This window comes from Anser cygnoides, chromosome 7 (assembly GCF_040182565.1).
Source record: "Anser cygnoides isolate HZ-2024a breed goose chromosome 7, Taihu_goose_T2T_genome, whole genome shotgun sequence".
In the NCBI taxonomy this organism is placed as follows: Eukaryota; Metazoa; Chordata; class Aves; order Anseriformes; family Anatidae; genus Anser; species Anser cygnoides.
The window spans coordinates 25,914,200-25,930,726 of record NC_089879.1 but is presented as its reverse complement, the minus strand read 5'-3'; the positions used below and the strand labels follow the sequence as shown (position 1 = coordinate 25,930,726).

The window sequence follows — 16,527 nt, the reverse complement described above, 5'->3', positions numbered from 1 at the left end:
AGATGCACTTTGAAAATGTTGTGTTCTGCTTTTCAGAAGCCTGTAATTCTGTGCAATCAACAAATCTGCTATTGATAAGGTGTGGTCCTATTTGTCCTTTCTATTGGCAGCATGCAAGACGACAGCTTAGAGTCCTCAACTTCAATATCTCAGCTTCTGAGAGAAAGTTATTTAGCTGAAACTAAACATCGAGGGAACAGTGAAAGAAGCAGATCAGAGTCCACTTCTCATAATTTCCTTTATGGCAACACTTGTGGTGATTCAGATGAGATAGCCACCCAAGATGACCTTCCAGATCTCTCTGCCTTTTTGAGCCAAGAAGAGCTAAATGAAAGTGTAAACCTGGCAAGACAAGCTATTGATCAGAATCCACTCGAAACTAAACAGGATGAGCTTCAGACACATTCACATTATCCCTCGGATCAACTGAAAAACAAAGGAAAAAACAGACAAATGGCCCACTCTACAGCTCTGAAAACATCAGACAATGGCCTGCACACAAACTTTTGTCAGGACCATGTCAGAGATACAAAAGGCTCCAAAGGGAGCTCTCAAGACCTAAAGAAACAACACCTTCCCTCCGAATCAGAATCAAAAAAGGAATTCCTGAACAAGGCAGCAGATTTTATTGAAGAGCTCTCTTCACTTTTCAAAGCTCACAACTCTGAAAGAATAAGACCCCGAACATGCAAAAACTACAGGAGCAAAATCGATTCTAAGAATAAATCTGCTCAAAAAGGTAGCTCTAGCCTCTCTAGTACAACAGAAAACAGAGAAAGGCTTTCCATTCCACTACCTCAAGACCTGGAAAATAAAGCAGAGAAAGCATTTGAAAAACTAGATGATCAACCAGCAGCAAACCTGGAGTCTATCAATCAATTGACAAATGCAGAACTGAAAACAGAGTCAGAATCTGCATCTGTATATTCTGATGAGCCCATTGGACAGCCACCACGCTTCACTCAAAAACTGAAGAGCAGGGAAGTTCCTGAAGGAACCAAAGTGCAATTGGACTGCATTGTGGTAGGAATCCCAGCACCTGAAGTCAGGTAAACATATTCTGCACTTGTCATTTCATATTTCTGTAACAGTAGGTGTATGCCTTACTCTCTCCAGATATTTTAATGCATATATTTCTGTAATCTGCAGCAGAAATCCCTTAATCTTGGTTATCAAAATTAAGGCAAACAAACGCTTTCGTTAAATCATAAAAAAGCTAATTTATATTTTATGACAACACATTTTGGGGCACACTATTTTCTTTGAACTTTAGAGTACTGTTTATAAATACTGCATTTCTGTAATTACAAGAAACTGATAACTTCTTAGTGAGAAATTTTATGGAAACCAAGTCTGATTGTATAAACTGGCTAAAATCACTGTTGACCGTGAAACCTCAGGCCAATGTCTGAAGGTATTTCAGACGAGTGAACATAGATCCCTATAAATCAAGACATCCATTAATGAACAGAAAAGAAAGTAGTTCATCTAAGTTATTATACAAATAACCACAAACAGCTCAGTTCTAATGCAGATTCTGACAATGATTCTGCCACAAACTTACAAAGATCAGTTCTGTTTTACCAAGTAGAAGACAATGTTATTAACTGACACTTACTCATGTTGTGTGATGTCAACTGGTGACTAAGTTTTCACCTGTATCTACAAGAATTTTGAAGGTTAAAGAGGTAACATTTACCAAGATCACCGAAGATGAAAGGCAATGTGAAAGGGCTATGCTTTATTTGTCAATAACATCAATGAAATAAGAAACATTATAAGTTTTAAATTTATCTTAGAAATTATTAATCTCAGCAGTCTTTCTAAATCCAAATCTGTTCTCATAGAGCTAATTAGCCAAATTTCCCTCTCACTGACAGTGGGAATTATATTTACTTTGCTGGGACTATACCAATCCATTAGGAAGGAAAATTTTATCCTATTTGCTATTCTAGAGAAGTACTATACATATCTTCATCCTAATATCTGCAGTATCATAAATAGATTTCCTTAAGTCTAGATGGAAGCTTATCCTATAGGCCTTTTAGAGCTGTGTTACTTTTCTAAATGTTGAAAAGAGCTGTTTGTGTCCTCAGCATCCCGTTAAGGGACTCTGAGTTTCACAGACGGTACTCTTTTTCCAATTGTTGGTCCTTCTCTTCCTTCTATACTTAAGACAATGCTGGGTACAGCACTACTGCCCCTTCTACTGCAGTCAACACCTTTTATCATCTTTCTCACCAAACTAACAGGCACCATCATTAAATGAAAAATATTTCAACATCCAAGTATGGAAGCTCCAAAGATTTCTGTGGTAAAGAATCTTTGTCTTCTGCTCCCTTGGATTTCTGACACACCAACTACTATTTTTCAGAAGGAAGAAGCTTTTACAACACAATTTTAAGTACATAGGAACAAGGATCTACAAATAAATCCTCTTGTTGTGGCCTGTCATCAGTTACAGGCAATCTTGTCATGAAGACGAGAAGATATCCAGTTTATAGGATCCCTGAACTATGACTGCCAGACCATTTTGCCCTACTAGTGCATTCATTATTGTCATGTAGGTTCTCAGTCCCTAACAAGACTTTGACCCATGGTGCCACTTAGGGTCTCTTGCCCATGACAAGAATGCGAAGGACTAAATGTTTATTTTTAAAAGAGGTATCTGTGCTGAAGCTAGAGAAATACCTTGTTTGGGAAGAATATGCTTTCTACTATGCTTCATGTCCAAACTCACTGCTATAATGAACAATTTTGACAGACTCCTTTGATGGAGTTCACGTCATAAATGCTGTATTGTGTTCAGCCCTTAAATTCATACAGGAGTCTGATCAAAGAATGAAACGGTGCCAGAAATTTGCCTTTTTTGACAGAAAACAAACAGGAAATATCATCATTCCCCAGGTACTAACACCCCTCTCTGAATTATAAATCTCTTGATTATAAAGGCTCTGAGACTTATTTGTCCAGGCATTTGCCTTGATAAATCTTTTTGATATTAAAAATGCCACTAGGATCCCTGGACATGAGAAACCATTTATTTTTCTTCTCCCATCACTCATAATTTACAATACAAAGAGAACAAATAAAATAATTTTCTCTTATATAGATAGACCTGTACACAAACTCAGTCTGGCTTTCTTTGTACTTAGAAAAGGTGAACACCACCTTGCTTATTTATAGACAATTAATCTGGTGCACAGTATTAATAATATGTATTTCTCCAGAAGGCCACTACATCATCCTTTTAAAAGCATGTCATACCCATGCCTTTGACACATACATGAAATTCAAAAGGTATTCATGCCATCTAAGTTTAGGTGTTTAACAAGTATCTGAATTAGAAGCTGACAGTATAAAGTCACTGAAGCCTCACAAGGGCAAATCGGAGAACCCAAGAACAATGACTCATCCCATGGAGTATCCATGGATGGCCAGGATGCCTATGCACCCAATTCAGGGACTGCTTGATCCCACAGAATGGGGTGATGGGTATCGTTGTAACTTGGGTCTATTTTTATCCCATCAAAACTGAAGCTTTTCCACTGAAATTTCTGTCTCAATATTTGATTTTTTTGTTAATAATAAAACAATCTAAGTGCACAACAGTTAATACAGGAGCTGTTAAACTTTCATAGAATAGGTATCCGTCAGACTTTTCCAATAGCACACTGCTGTCAGGCACTGTACTGCTCCATCAGAAATGCCCATTTGGTTTACCGGCTCATGCTTGTAACAAGACTAGGGGCTTAGAAGAGCTAACACAGAAGTCCAGAAGGGAGGGAATGCCTCTGTAGGGGTGTGAGCACACAAACAGGTTACAACGCATCTATCTGCCAGTTGCATTACCTGCTCCAGTGCATGCTCTTACCCTGATTTAAATGACAGAAGGTACCTTGCATTCACTGCAGCCTGTTAGGGCATAAGGATTTGAGTGCATGACAGAAGAGAGAGGTTACTTAGTAATTATTCACTCACATGCTAATACGCTAAGGCCAATGTAAGCCCAGAAAGGTAGAAAGAAGTCCCATAGAAATTCAGCCCCAAGCAGTCAAGCTCAAGAGAAAGATCAGGGTTGGCTTGCAGTTTCACAGTTCAAACTAACAAATAAATCACAAGGGTGCCCGTGTAAACTCTCCCCTTGTGTTTGTGTGCATGCGTGTGTACGTACATGCTGTCAGCTGGGAGAAAGCTGGGAATGTTAGCTGCCTGAACAGTTTCCTGATCATTGTTTGGTATCAAGATTTTTGTCCTGTTCATCCAAGATTCTTTTAACTCCACCAATGTGTATGAGTTTTTACATCCTAAGAAAGGGTGTAAAAAATCCATTTGCATGAATGATACATATTCATGTGCTTCCAGTGATCTGGCCTTTATAGTCACTGCTACAGGAAGAGGGAACCAGAAAATATAACATATTCAAGGTTATGTACTCCATTAACTATGGGAACTCTGAGAACACAGGCTTTTTTGGTAAAAATTGTGCTCGTTTTTGATCTGCTGCGTAGAGCTTCCAGAATACTGAAGAAAGCATCTTGTTAGCCATAGTAGTGGAACTGTGTCCAGGACTGGGCTCACAATTGGCAACTGCCCTTCTTTTAGGGTAACAGTTTTCTGAGGTTTATGGTGAGTTAGTTCAGCATCTATGGAACTGTCCAAGGAGAGAAGAATCCTAACAGCCAAGCAAGACAGATACAAAAATCAGTAGACCCAGGAAAGGAATCATTAGTAAGGTGGCAACCAGCAAAAGAAAGTTTAATGCTGGCTGGCTTTGAGACATGATTTCTTCTTCCCTCAACCTATGTGAATGCCCACAAATAAACAAGCATCCCTCAGACACTCGTGTGCTAATTCATGTTTGCCTGTGTCTTGTGACTTACCCTGGACTTCCTAATCACAGAAATGAATCCCAAGTTACTCATAATGCTTGTAATATATACACTTATGATGTAGTAGTACTGTGGGAACCCAGAGCATTGTTAAACAAGAACAAGATCCGACAAGCTCCGTAACGTCATTTCTTGGTCACCATAAGGAGTAATCAGGTGGTTAAACTGATGTAATGTGGATTATAAGGGAGGATGTTAGAGACAGGAGACTTAGAAAGAAACTGATCACGGGAATGGACAGGTCTGGAAAATATGATGAACAGTCAGATACCATGTTTGAAAGCAAGACAGTACAGAACAAAATGGATGCTGTAAACAATGCTGTAAATGACTTTAATGATGGATCAGAGTCAAATACCATTGGTGATGATAAAGCAGTATAATTTACAGACTTGGTGAGTGTATCTGGTCTATATGAGAGCTCATTGAGGGACAGATAATTGGATGGAGGAACAAGAGAAGAAAATGGGAACTGATTAAAGTATCAGTACATGGAAAGCTAAAACCTGGCCAGATGAATACAGATAGGCCCATCCAACTGCTTTTAAAATAACTCAGCCTTAATGTAGTAAGCCCACATGTTAGAGGAAGGTGGTTCAGCCTATCGATCTATAAAGAAGTTTGAGTGAAATGTTACCCTTTTTCAGTATCATCAGTTGAATGCAGTGACATAGAAGAGACGAACAAAGATTGGCACTGTAGTACAAGGGCCTGTAGCTAGCTCAAACATCAGCTCACATTCAAAGAGCACTACTACAATTATCAATACGTTACTTCACTCTGACTATAAGGGTAAGAAAGGTAAGAAATAAGCATTTAAGATATGTGCGTCGTATACCTGCAAAGTGTTAAAGGTTTTGTTGACCTCCTTCCCATGCTTCCTTCTAAAGCTCTGTTTCTGTATGAGTAATGATAGGTATGATACTCACTCATCTCCGTGAGGAGAGCACTCCTTATTCCCTCAAGTTCAGAGGTGTCTGCATTTTTCCAAACTGCTTGGCACATCACTCCTAGGTTAATTTTACTTATGAATCACATTGCGTAGCATACACAGCCATCCTGGAAGTGTCATGAGGATTTAATGTTCTAAAAACAGGCTCTATGTCATAAGGTTTCCATGAAAGCATTCTTTAACATAGGCATACAAAGCCTAAAAAGTGCATTTTAGTGCTGCTTTGTTTAAGAAGACTAGATCTGCAACTAATCACAGATTTTTGGACTTTAAAGTCACGTAAGATTGATTAAGCTTCCCCCCCCCAGCTGCCAAATGAAGACATTTATCTGTTTTAGTGCTCAAAGCCTAGAGCCAAACTTCTCTTAACATGCAACTCCGATCAAGTCAATGGATTAATACCTCGGATGCATTTGGCACAGTGGATGACACTGCTTGTGCTTAATGTGAACCTGCCTTGTATGATGAAGCTATCATTACAATTCATGGCAGGAATGAAATGTCAGTGACAGAGAATATTGCTACTGCAACCATGCCACGTATCTCGATGTTTGAACTCCCCTTGTAACTGACATTTCATTGCTACCACGTACAACGTTTTGAAGGTAAGAATAAAATAAAATGTTAACAAGCAAGGACTAATATGGCAATACCAAAGATTTACCCAAAGCTTTATTCTACAAGAGAGAATTTTTTCACCTGTAAGCATTGCAAAGAAATAACATATATTTAGCACACTCTTTTCTTGGCTTAATATCAAAATAATTTAACGTTATGACAAAAATAGTGTTGAAAGAACACGCTGTGTAGAGAACTAAACCCAGGTTTAAAACAGAAGTTTACTCCTGAAATTTTAAATCATTTATGTTGCAAATTTTGGACTAGTCAAAGGTAAAAATAACTGCAAAAAGAAAAAGCAATCCTGCTTCATCGTCTGTTTAAGTCTATTAAAGGAATATACTACTCATATACTACTAAAATAACTGGAAGAAGTAGTTTACTTGATGCGTGCAATTTTGCTTATAGGAATTTAAAATTTGCCTCACACGGGGATGCAGTACAGACATCTCTACACGAACACAACAGGCTACTTGGAAAAGTTGATCAGTAGGAACACGGAGTTCTTATATCTTATTGATGATTATATCACAACATTTTGTGTAATGGGTCTTGCTTTATTTGTCACCTGACTGAGGAACCGCATTTGAGTCGACACAAAATATAATGTTATTGTATTACATAAGCTATTGCAATGTTCTGAAAGATACCGCTGAAAATAAGATCAAATTTGAGAACAAGGGTATTCTTTTTGATAGTTTTTTATATCTGTTTAACATGCTAAAACAAGACTACATTATAAGGAAGAAGCATGAGGTAAGTATATAAAAAGACATTAGTAAGTGACATGACTCAGCTCCCAAAGTATACAGTTGCCTACATGAATTACCCTCCTAAAAGACGACTTGTACATTCAAATACCCATATGTGATTGCAGTCACACAACTGTGATGAATCACACAACCGTTTTCTCTCCTGAAAATGCGAACATTGCCAATTAGCACCAATTGCAAATCTTGAAAACGACAGAAGAAGAAACCATATTTTATATAGAATAAGTATATAGATCCCTTAGGATCACAGGAATCCTATATAATTTCCTGTTCTTGAACCTAAAAATGGCACTAATCAATTTCAAAGGATCTTTTCAATCAACCCTGTAGTGCACATTACTATATTTTTCCCTTGGAACTACTAAAAAACATCACTGAACAGCAAAGAAAAGAAAATGTGCACTTCTGGGGAGCCAGTCAAAAAGCAAGCTGTACCTAACTATTAGTGGGGAAAATATTCCAGTCTAAAATAAATGTAGCTGTTTCTTCTGTTTGAAGAGGTTTACATTAGAGGATCTGAAAGTTCTTGACTGAACTATGAGGAAATGTGAACAGAATGGTTCAGTCTGAAGAAAGAATTATTTTTAAAGGAAATGTGCTTTGAATAGAAGTGGAAAACAACTCTTTCAAAATAAATACATATATATCTGAGCAATTGATAGGATTATGTAATAACACAAATAAAAAGCAGGATTTTCAAATGAAATGTTAGCAAAGAACCATACAATCTAATCTTATAGAAAATAATGGTAATGGTATTATGATAGAGAAATTGTTTAAAAGACAGGTAGTTTGTAAACAATTGTTTTAAGACCAGTGATTTTGCCTTTTTAAAACTATTTTAATCTTCCTTCACACCTTCAGATGGGTGTGATAAAAAGGTGTGAAAAAAGATATCTGGCAAATCGTTAAATATTCTGGAGAAATATATCGATATATAATATATAGATACGTATATACTTGCTCTGTTTTTATACTCTTCCATAAATGTCTGGTTTTGGCCACTGTCAAAGCATTCTGGGCTAGGTGGACTTTAGTCTGAGCCAGAACAAACACCCAGTAAGTTCTTATTTATCTTGCTACATGTGCCATCTCACCTGGCATCCTAGGATATGTGCTGATGTCATTGCTCCCTATTATTTCCAAAGGTGCTGTACGCTGTATGGGTTTGGTTTATACGCGCAGTGGTGTTTACACTGTATTGTGAAGTTCTCCATATAAAACAATGCCAATTTCTCTTTGGTAAAACCCTGCAAGAGGGATGTGGATGTATTTTACTGCTGCAAATCTGTACTTCAGCTCTGAAATGTCACAAAAGAGAGCTGTGGCATTTTACAGCCTACTGGCATTCTCTTTTAACATCATATTTACTACATGCCTGTCTACTTCAGTTGGAAATGTTAATTTCGTAAAAATTGTTTTGTGAGACCCATTTTCAATTACATTACAATGGAGACTTGTAGAAGAGGATAGCAAGGAGACGTAGACACAAACCAAGACTTAATTCTACGTCTCTAGCTACAAAGAGTTGCCTTTCTAAAAGGGGAAATTGTGTTATGCACTATGATTCATTCTACAGTGAAGGAGCTTCCCTCCATATCAGGCTGACCTGTATGGTTTCCAGGCTATACACTCAAGTCAGTTGACTGTACAGCCAAAGATTACACTAGTGTGCAATTTGAGGTAGAGTGGGGAACACCCTGCCTACTTTAAGAAAGCCATGTTGGACAGCCAGGATTGATGGTGCACAAATAGTACACAGTTCACTTCTTAGCCATGTAAAGAGCATTTAAGTTGCAGTTCTGTACTCCTTTATATCTCATTGTCCTTTTGAGACTCCTTTTTCAATTTTACATCATGCTTCTATCAAATTCTGGAATTCTGGTTTTCTGTGACATGAGCTATTATATTACCTTTTTTTTTTTCCCCCCGTCATATTCATTTGGGGTTTTCTTCATGCTTGATTTGTATCATAAACTACTGTAAAAAGTTGTGTTTCCAAGAGGTTAATATAACTGAATGGTTAAACAAATTTACTCATTAATGTTCTTCTAAATGATGTAAGATGGAAATGTATCAAAGTACCTTATAGTATGAGCTAGGAAATAAGAATTATTACAATTTAATAATCAAAAGCCTACCCTTAGCCTTTCCTCAATTAATTCTACTTGCTCTAACATATAATGGTAAGTACATTTCCCATTGCTTTGATAGGATTTGTATGCACCCAGAACCTAACAGATACTTTTACCAAGTTACCATATCCAGATGGATAAAAATATTATTCATTTTTAAAAATCAATTAAATTAAAAAATGTTACCAGCATGATAGCCCCCATATACATATACACAAAATGCATTAATCAACCATACTCAGTTAAAAAGCAACAATGAACAGCAAACACAATTTTTTTCGTTCAAGTTTTATAGCCATTTGTATTTATGAGAAAAATCACAGTGAAGAAGGCAACACTGCAGTTTGGCTTTTTAAATTTAGCTAGTTATCTGAAAACATAAGTATTTCTACGTACTAACCCACACTGGATTTCTATACATAGTACTACGTCTTCTCTATAAAACCTACACTGTCCAATTAAATTTGCGTCTGGTACTGCAAACCCACCTGCAGTTTTCTTTCTGTTCTGTATTTTCCATATGAACAAGCAATAGCATTCACGACTGCTCTCCCCTACCAATAAATAGGTTGAGCTGATGGTTGCTGTCATTAACACATCCTAAGGAGCTGTCCTTTCACGTGCTGCTTTTACTTTTGTTTAGAGTCCTGCATTTTCTGCTAACACCACCCTTCCGAACACAGAGGGAACTGAGAGCGCCTAGGAGCATCTTAGATAACAGTGTGAAGTCTCTAAAGGGCCCAAAACATACTTCGATATGTAGCTGGGTTTGAAAGAGAAACACAGAAATACCATGCAGAAAAGAATTCAAGGTCCAGCTCTCACTAGCCATTGCTCCGTAAGGAAGTGCTTATTACAATATAGAATATTGTAATAGATCACTTCTCTTTCCTTATGATACATTTATGCACTCTTTTGTTAAAAGAAGATTTTCTCAAATATATGAAAAAACAAAGGTTAATATTACAGTGTATTTTAGTCACATTCTGAATCAACATGAACTTTGGAATCACAAGTTTGAGGGAAATTTGTTTATTTAGTTTTTTGTTTGTTTTTGCGACGCTTTAAGCCACAACACAGATATGAATGTACCTCAAGAGAAATTCAGTGCTAGACCGATAGCATTTCAAACTCATAGCTCCCTTTTCTTCCACTCTACTATTGAAATCTGTGTAGCAAGAAATGTATGTGCTAGAGTCACTTACATAAACTAGTCAATAAGTTTTAAATACTGCAAAGAAAAGAGTTCTATTATTTGCCATACTGTGAAAACCATAAATATTTTTACTCATATGACTGATTATTCAACTTGCCTGCAATATTCTGTTGGAACCTTCAGGCTAAAAACTACCCATTTTATCATCAGAAAGATTTCCAGCATTGTCATTCTAGCTGTCAAGTTGCTTGCACTGACAAACCATATTTTTTTTTACCTTGCAGGTGGTACTGTGAAGGGAAGGAGCTTGAAAACTCACCAGACATTCAAATTACCCAGACAGGTGATCGACACTCATTGGTTATTGTTGAAGCTTTTGAGGAGGATACAGGACGTTACTCGTGCTTTGCTTCAAACATCTATGGAACAGACTCCACCTCTGCGGAGATTTACATAGAAGGTAATGTTAGAATTGTTGCAGAAATTGGTGGCTGAAACTAGTAACACAGGATTAAGATGCAATTATATATTGTGTATGTTACCTACTTATTAGGTTTGTCACAAAAAAATACATAGCTGGAAGTCAACTGTTTCAGTCACTACTAACAATTTTATTATTTCTCTGTATAATACCTTCACAAAAGTGACTGCTCTTTGCATATCATTTTAATGTGTTGCTTCCCATAGATTTTATCTATCTGATTGCAAGATCAAAGTTGAAAAATACTGAAATTCTGATGCCACCTATATTTTTTGCCTGTGGTTACTCTATATAAATAAAAGAAACCTCAACTTTGTGTCTAATTCTTATTAGACCCTTTTCCCTAGAGTCTTTATTATAGATGGAATATCTTGTCAGAGCTGGTCTTTTTCCACCAGAGAAATTTAAAAGTAGCTTGATCTTAACCCATTACTGGGACCTTGAACCTTGTAACTGAAATGAATAGGTACATATCAGCAATTTGATCTTTTACTTGCAGAATAGATGCTGTAAATAAAACAAAATATATACCTGCAGATTTAAGTCTATTTTCTTTCTCCTTATGCTATCTAATATATCGTACTTGGCTTAAGAGAGGTTTATATGTCAAATTTTTTAACACTGTTTATGGTAAGGTTTAACACTGCTTTTGGTAAGGTTTTAGATTGCATTCATCACTGTGTTAACAGGATTACAAATTTAATATAAACACATAGAATCTTTTTTTTCTCCTTTTGTCTTTTTTAATTTCTCAGGCAGAGAAATATCACACTATGTGTAACGTCACTGACAACAGCGTGACCATTCATAAATTAAAGCACCTACCACACTTCATACAAGGCTACTTCTGCTCTACTGTTATACTTTGTTCACATCTCTAATCTGACAGTGAAAGGACGAATCCTTTTTTAGTATCAGCACTGCCCCTGGCATTAATGGGAGATGTCTGTGCTTGGCAGGGCTTTACAAGTTCTTGAGACTGGGGCCAAGGCCTGCTTTTACCTAACTCAGACAATGTTGGATGGAAGCCATGGCTTGTGGAGATGCTCACTGGCAGAAACTGCAGAGAAAATGCAAATTCCAAAAGTAGTGAAGGCTGAATCAGAAGTGTAAAATGTCTCAGGAAGACAGCTGTTAGTAAACCGAGCTGATGTCTTCTCCAAACTGTGTTACGAGGCACTAGCTTATGAAAAATAACTATGATTCCAGGTGTCTCTCTCCTTTTATCCTCCCCTTTTTAAAAATGTTAGTATCAGGTGTCTGAGAAAAGAAGCTCTATCTGATCCACAACAACAATTAAAGATTAAATCATACTAGTGGCATTTTAAAGAGAACCTGAGGAGCGCTCAGGTATGCGTTCACTCGTGGATGCTATTTTCCTCATTTGAATTGCACGTCATCCTAAATCTGCCTTATGTCACGAGCAGTTCTGTGATTACAGTCTGTAATGAACAGGAAGATTCACTTCCATTGCAATGGGATCTCTTGTTTTGGCATAGCTTTATAATAAATATCCTTATACAGCATCCTTCCAATGCTCTGGAGGAAATCTTAATAAAGATGATAAATATGATTCTTAGATAAAATTCTCCAAAAACCACTTCACTGTTTTGTGTTTTTTTTTTCTTTTTGGGTTTTCATAGGAGTCTCTTCTTCTGACTCTGAAGGTGAAACCATCAAAGACGAAATGGATCAGTAAGTTTAAGATGTTTTATCTTCCTTATTTCTTATAACTAAAAAAACCACAAGTGTAGACATTTCTATTTCCATTAATATTTTGCAGCTTGCAAAATGTTGGCTTTTGTTTGGGGTTTGTTTGGATTCTTTGGGTTGTTGGTGTTTTTTTTGTTCGTTTTACAAATAATATGGAACAACAAACTTCAGCTTAAGCACTGAAACTTATTAAATATAAACATACAAAGAAATATGCTACATTAAAATACTAAAATAAATCTACTAAAACATGGTATTTGACTACATACAAGTTAAATGGTCAATTAAGTGTCTGACTTGGAAAAACTGTAGTAAAATTTCTCTCAAGAAAATCCAGTACATCATAAAGTCTTTGACAGAAGACAGCTATACACAGATTATTCAGACTTAAGACATGGAAATTAATACATAGGAACTGGAGTAAACTGAATTGATGGGCATAAGTCACTGTTTTGTTTGAGCTCCTTTGCATGCATTAATTCAATCCCAAATGCAACCAGTGCTTTATAAAGTGCAAATTTGAATTAGATAGAGTTATGCACTCTTTCCCCATTTTTTCCCCATTATGCACTTTTTTTCCCATTATTTATTAGTGACGGTTATATTCATGACAAATTTCATTTTCTTTTAAGACACTAATACCATTTTTTTTATATACAATACCGTGGACCATGGTATTTTTACTATCCTGTGAGCTCCAATCTGCATACAAACACAAGGAACAGTACAGGAGAAACTAGCATTGCCCTCTCATGCTGCTCACAGCTGATAGCAACACCTTTCAAGCCACAGCTGGGTTAACCCAGGCCATTTTATTGCATTTGGTATAACTGAACTAGATAAGAGAGCTTACAGTGGCAAGATATGCAGGCTGATTCTTACAAATCAAAGTTTACTTGGTAGTACATATCAGGTTAAACTAATTAGAATTCAATCCCAGAAGCGAGGCTGGGGTTGGCACGTAGCTGTGACAGACGTAACTAGAGGACACACGTATAGCTCTAACTTCCAGTTACGAGAACTTCTTTTTGGTTAATATTTCACAGCAATGCAAAGCCAGGTGACACCTCCCTGAAGGCAGCATCTCCTACTACTAGAGCTGCAACTAAGCACCAAGAAACCTCCAAGGCACCATCAGCTGTGGTTCAGCCTGTGTCTGTACCTGTCCAGCCTGTGTCTACGCCAGTTACTCAGGTAGCGGGGATGATGTGTTATATTTCAAGAATGAAAAGAAAGCACTTAAAATGGTTTCTTCTACAGCTTGTGACTCAGAATCCCAACATTTTCTAGTTTTTACTTTGCTGTTGTACTTCAGCTCTGAACCTTACAGCCACACAGTAATTGCATACGCAGAAGAGATGTCCTGCCTGCCAGATAACCTTTAGCACCTGGCAGAGGGAAGGGAAGCTTTCATCCCCGGGTTACAGGCATCTCTGCAGCAATGAGCAGAAGGAGCAGCTGCTGCTAGCTCGGCCAGCGGCGGGAGTCTGTGTGCTCCAGCAGGTCAGACGCTGCATGCCATGAAGGGCACTTGGATGCGTAAGTCAACTCACTGGCGTCTTACATTGCAGACTGACTCGCTCACTTCAATAGTGGCAGCCTATACCTTTCTCCTCACCCTCTCCTACAGAACCCACTTCAGATAATTTTCTTTTAATGAAAGTTACTTCCAGCTAAATCATTTCACGGCTCTGTTTACTTTATATGTAGTTATGTTTATTTACCATACTATCATTTTAGTATCCATACTAAAGGATTTCTGATTAATGTTAGCATGCATTTATAGACCTGTTTGTTGCAAAGTATCAGAATAATCATAACTGTGAATTCTTTCTTAATAGGAAAGAATAGCGACATTTTCTTAAAAATAAAACTGAAATGTTAAATTCCCTTTATATTGCCTTTACGTTTACAGCCTAGACTAAGGTGGTAACCAGCAAACAGATACTGAATAGATGAAGTAATGCAGGTTTACTTTTGACTGCAAAGAGAAAAGAACTAAGCCTTTGTAATACTTTTTGACAGAGGTTGCCTAAGTCAAATTTGATAGCTATCTCAGAAGCTTATTACCACTTTCAAGCTTCTTGACTTGTAAGACAACATCTATAGAATTTGCCTGTGTTCTCCTGAGATACCAAATCACTAGTTCTGCTGTTCTGGAGCAACTTCTATTTTGACTAAAGAGAAAAACTCTATTAACCAAGTTATATAAGAAACTTTTCCAGTAGTCAGCAATGGAGCAACTTTTATTCACTGCATTTAATATTTTGCTCTAGACTTCACCAACCAAAATCTCTTTTGTGTCATTCCATGAGCAGAAAGCACATTTTACACTCACTCAGATGATCATACAATGATTTGCCTTGCAATCTGACACAAAGCCAGGTATCCATGTCCGTTCAGAACCCATACTTTCTTTGTGTCTAGTATACAGCACCTGAATGATTCTTTAGTCTATAGTTCTGTAATAGCAATGCTTTTTAAACCCAGTATATTTTTCACTCTTCAGTCCCAGATATTAGTTAATCTAGAGTAAAATATTTACAGGAAGCTCTCTCCATTTAATAGCCAAGAATGGGGGTACCTGAGCCTTTCAGTTTTCAAAGTACTTAATTAGCACATAAGGGATGTACCATGTTTCTCCTGTATGTGGAAAAATATCCTATATTCACTCAAATACCATGTGATGTTTTGCAACCCACAGGCTCAAAGCCCCACTAACTATTTGCAAGGATTGGATGGAAGACCTATAGTTGCTGCTCCTGTATTTACAAAGGTAACTTGTTTCATGACATATTTCATAAGGAAAGAGGCCAATTAATTGTGTGGAGAGATAATTAAAACTTTCTAGCTATGAAAGGGAAAAATGTCTTTCTTAAGGCATTCAAGCACTCGAGTGACTTTATGAAATCTTACTGAAATCAATATTACTTCCAGATCAATAAAGCATTTACTGATTGCATTTATACATTTTCTCTATTAGATGTTACAGGACATCTCAGCTTCTGAGGGGCAGCTCGTAGTATTTGAATGTCGGGTGAAAGGAGCTCCGTCCCCAAAGGTTGAATGGTACAGAGAAGGAACACTGATAGAAGATTCTCCAGATTTTCGGATACTACAGAAAAGTAAGTTTCTTGTGTGGAAATGTTGTAAATATAAAATATAGGCAAGCAACAAAACTGCTAATATAGCAACACTTTGAGTTTCTTATTAGAATGGTAAGAACTATATGAGCCTTATTTACAGCAATAAATCTGGGTCACAGAAGCCAAAACTGGAGATGAATTGAACAGCATACTCAGAGGTAGTATGTGTCTGAGATTCCCCAGACTGTTGTATTGTTTTGCCTTCTGCTTTGATCCCATTGTCACTGCAATGTCCTTTTCTAATTTAGTCTTACTTCTGCTGATTATTTTTCTTTCTGCACCATTTATGTAGAGTTCCATCGCCTTTCAAGTGCCCCATCTTTTACTTAAGTGACTGTGCTTATGAAGCACACTTATACTAGTGCTTATGGACAGTGATTGCTTACTTCTCCACAAAAGTAACTGGATTTATACATGTTACATTATAGCATGACTCTTGCATGCTCACATATACATGTGTGCACATGATACATGAAGGGTTGAAAACATACTTTCACTTCCCTTTTCTAATGCAGTTGAAATGTCTGTGGTTTTCATGCCACTGGACAGCTAAAATTGCTAAAACTCAATAGAAATTCCTTAAATATCACACTAAATCAAACCTAAATGAAAGATATTTTTTATCATAACTTGATTTCATGTGTGGAATAGTTTCAGAAAT

General features: G+C 37.0%; 1 protein-coding gene across 3 annotated transcripts in view; it reads left to right on the top strand.

Annotated features, from left to right (window-relative positions):
* Positions 1 to 16,527, top strand: part of MYPN (myopalladin) — a 73,416-nt gene that overhangs the window by 25,374 nt on the left and 31,515 nt on the right. For all 3 annotated transcript variants that reach the window (XM_067000173.1, XM_067000171.1, XM_067000172.1), the window contains exons 2-7: positions 111 to 1,049; positions 10,811 to 10,986; positions 12,651 to 12,702; positions 13,767 to 13,914; positions 15,425 to 15,496; positions 15,704 to 15,845. In XM_067000173.1, coding sequence (XP_066856274.1) covers positions 112 to 1,049; positions 10,811 to 10,986; positions 12,651 to 12,702; positions 13,767 to 13,914; positions 15,425 to 15,496; positions 15,704 to 15,845 — 1,528 coding nt within the window. In that variant the 5' untranslated portion in view covers position 111. The remainder of the gene's footprint in view (positions 1 to 110; positions 1,050 to 10,810; positions 10,987 to 12,650; positions 12,703 to 13,766; positions 13,915 to 15,424; positions 15,497 to 15,703; positions 15,846 to 16,527) is intronic.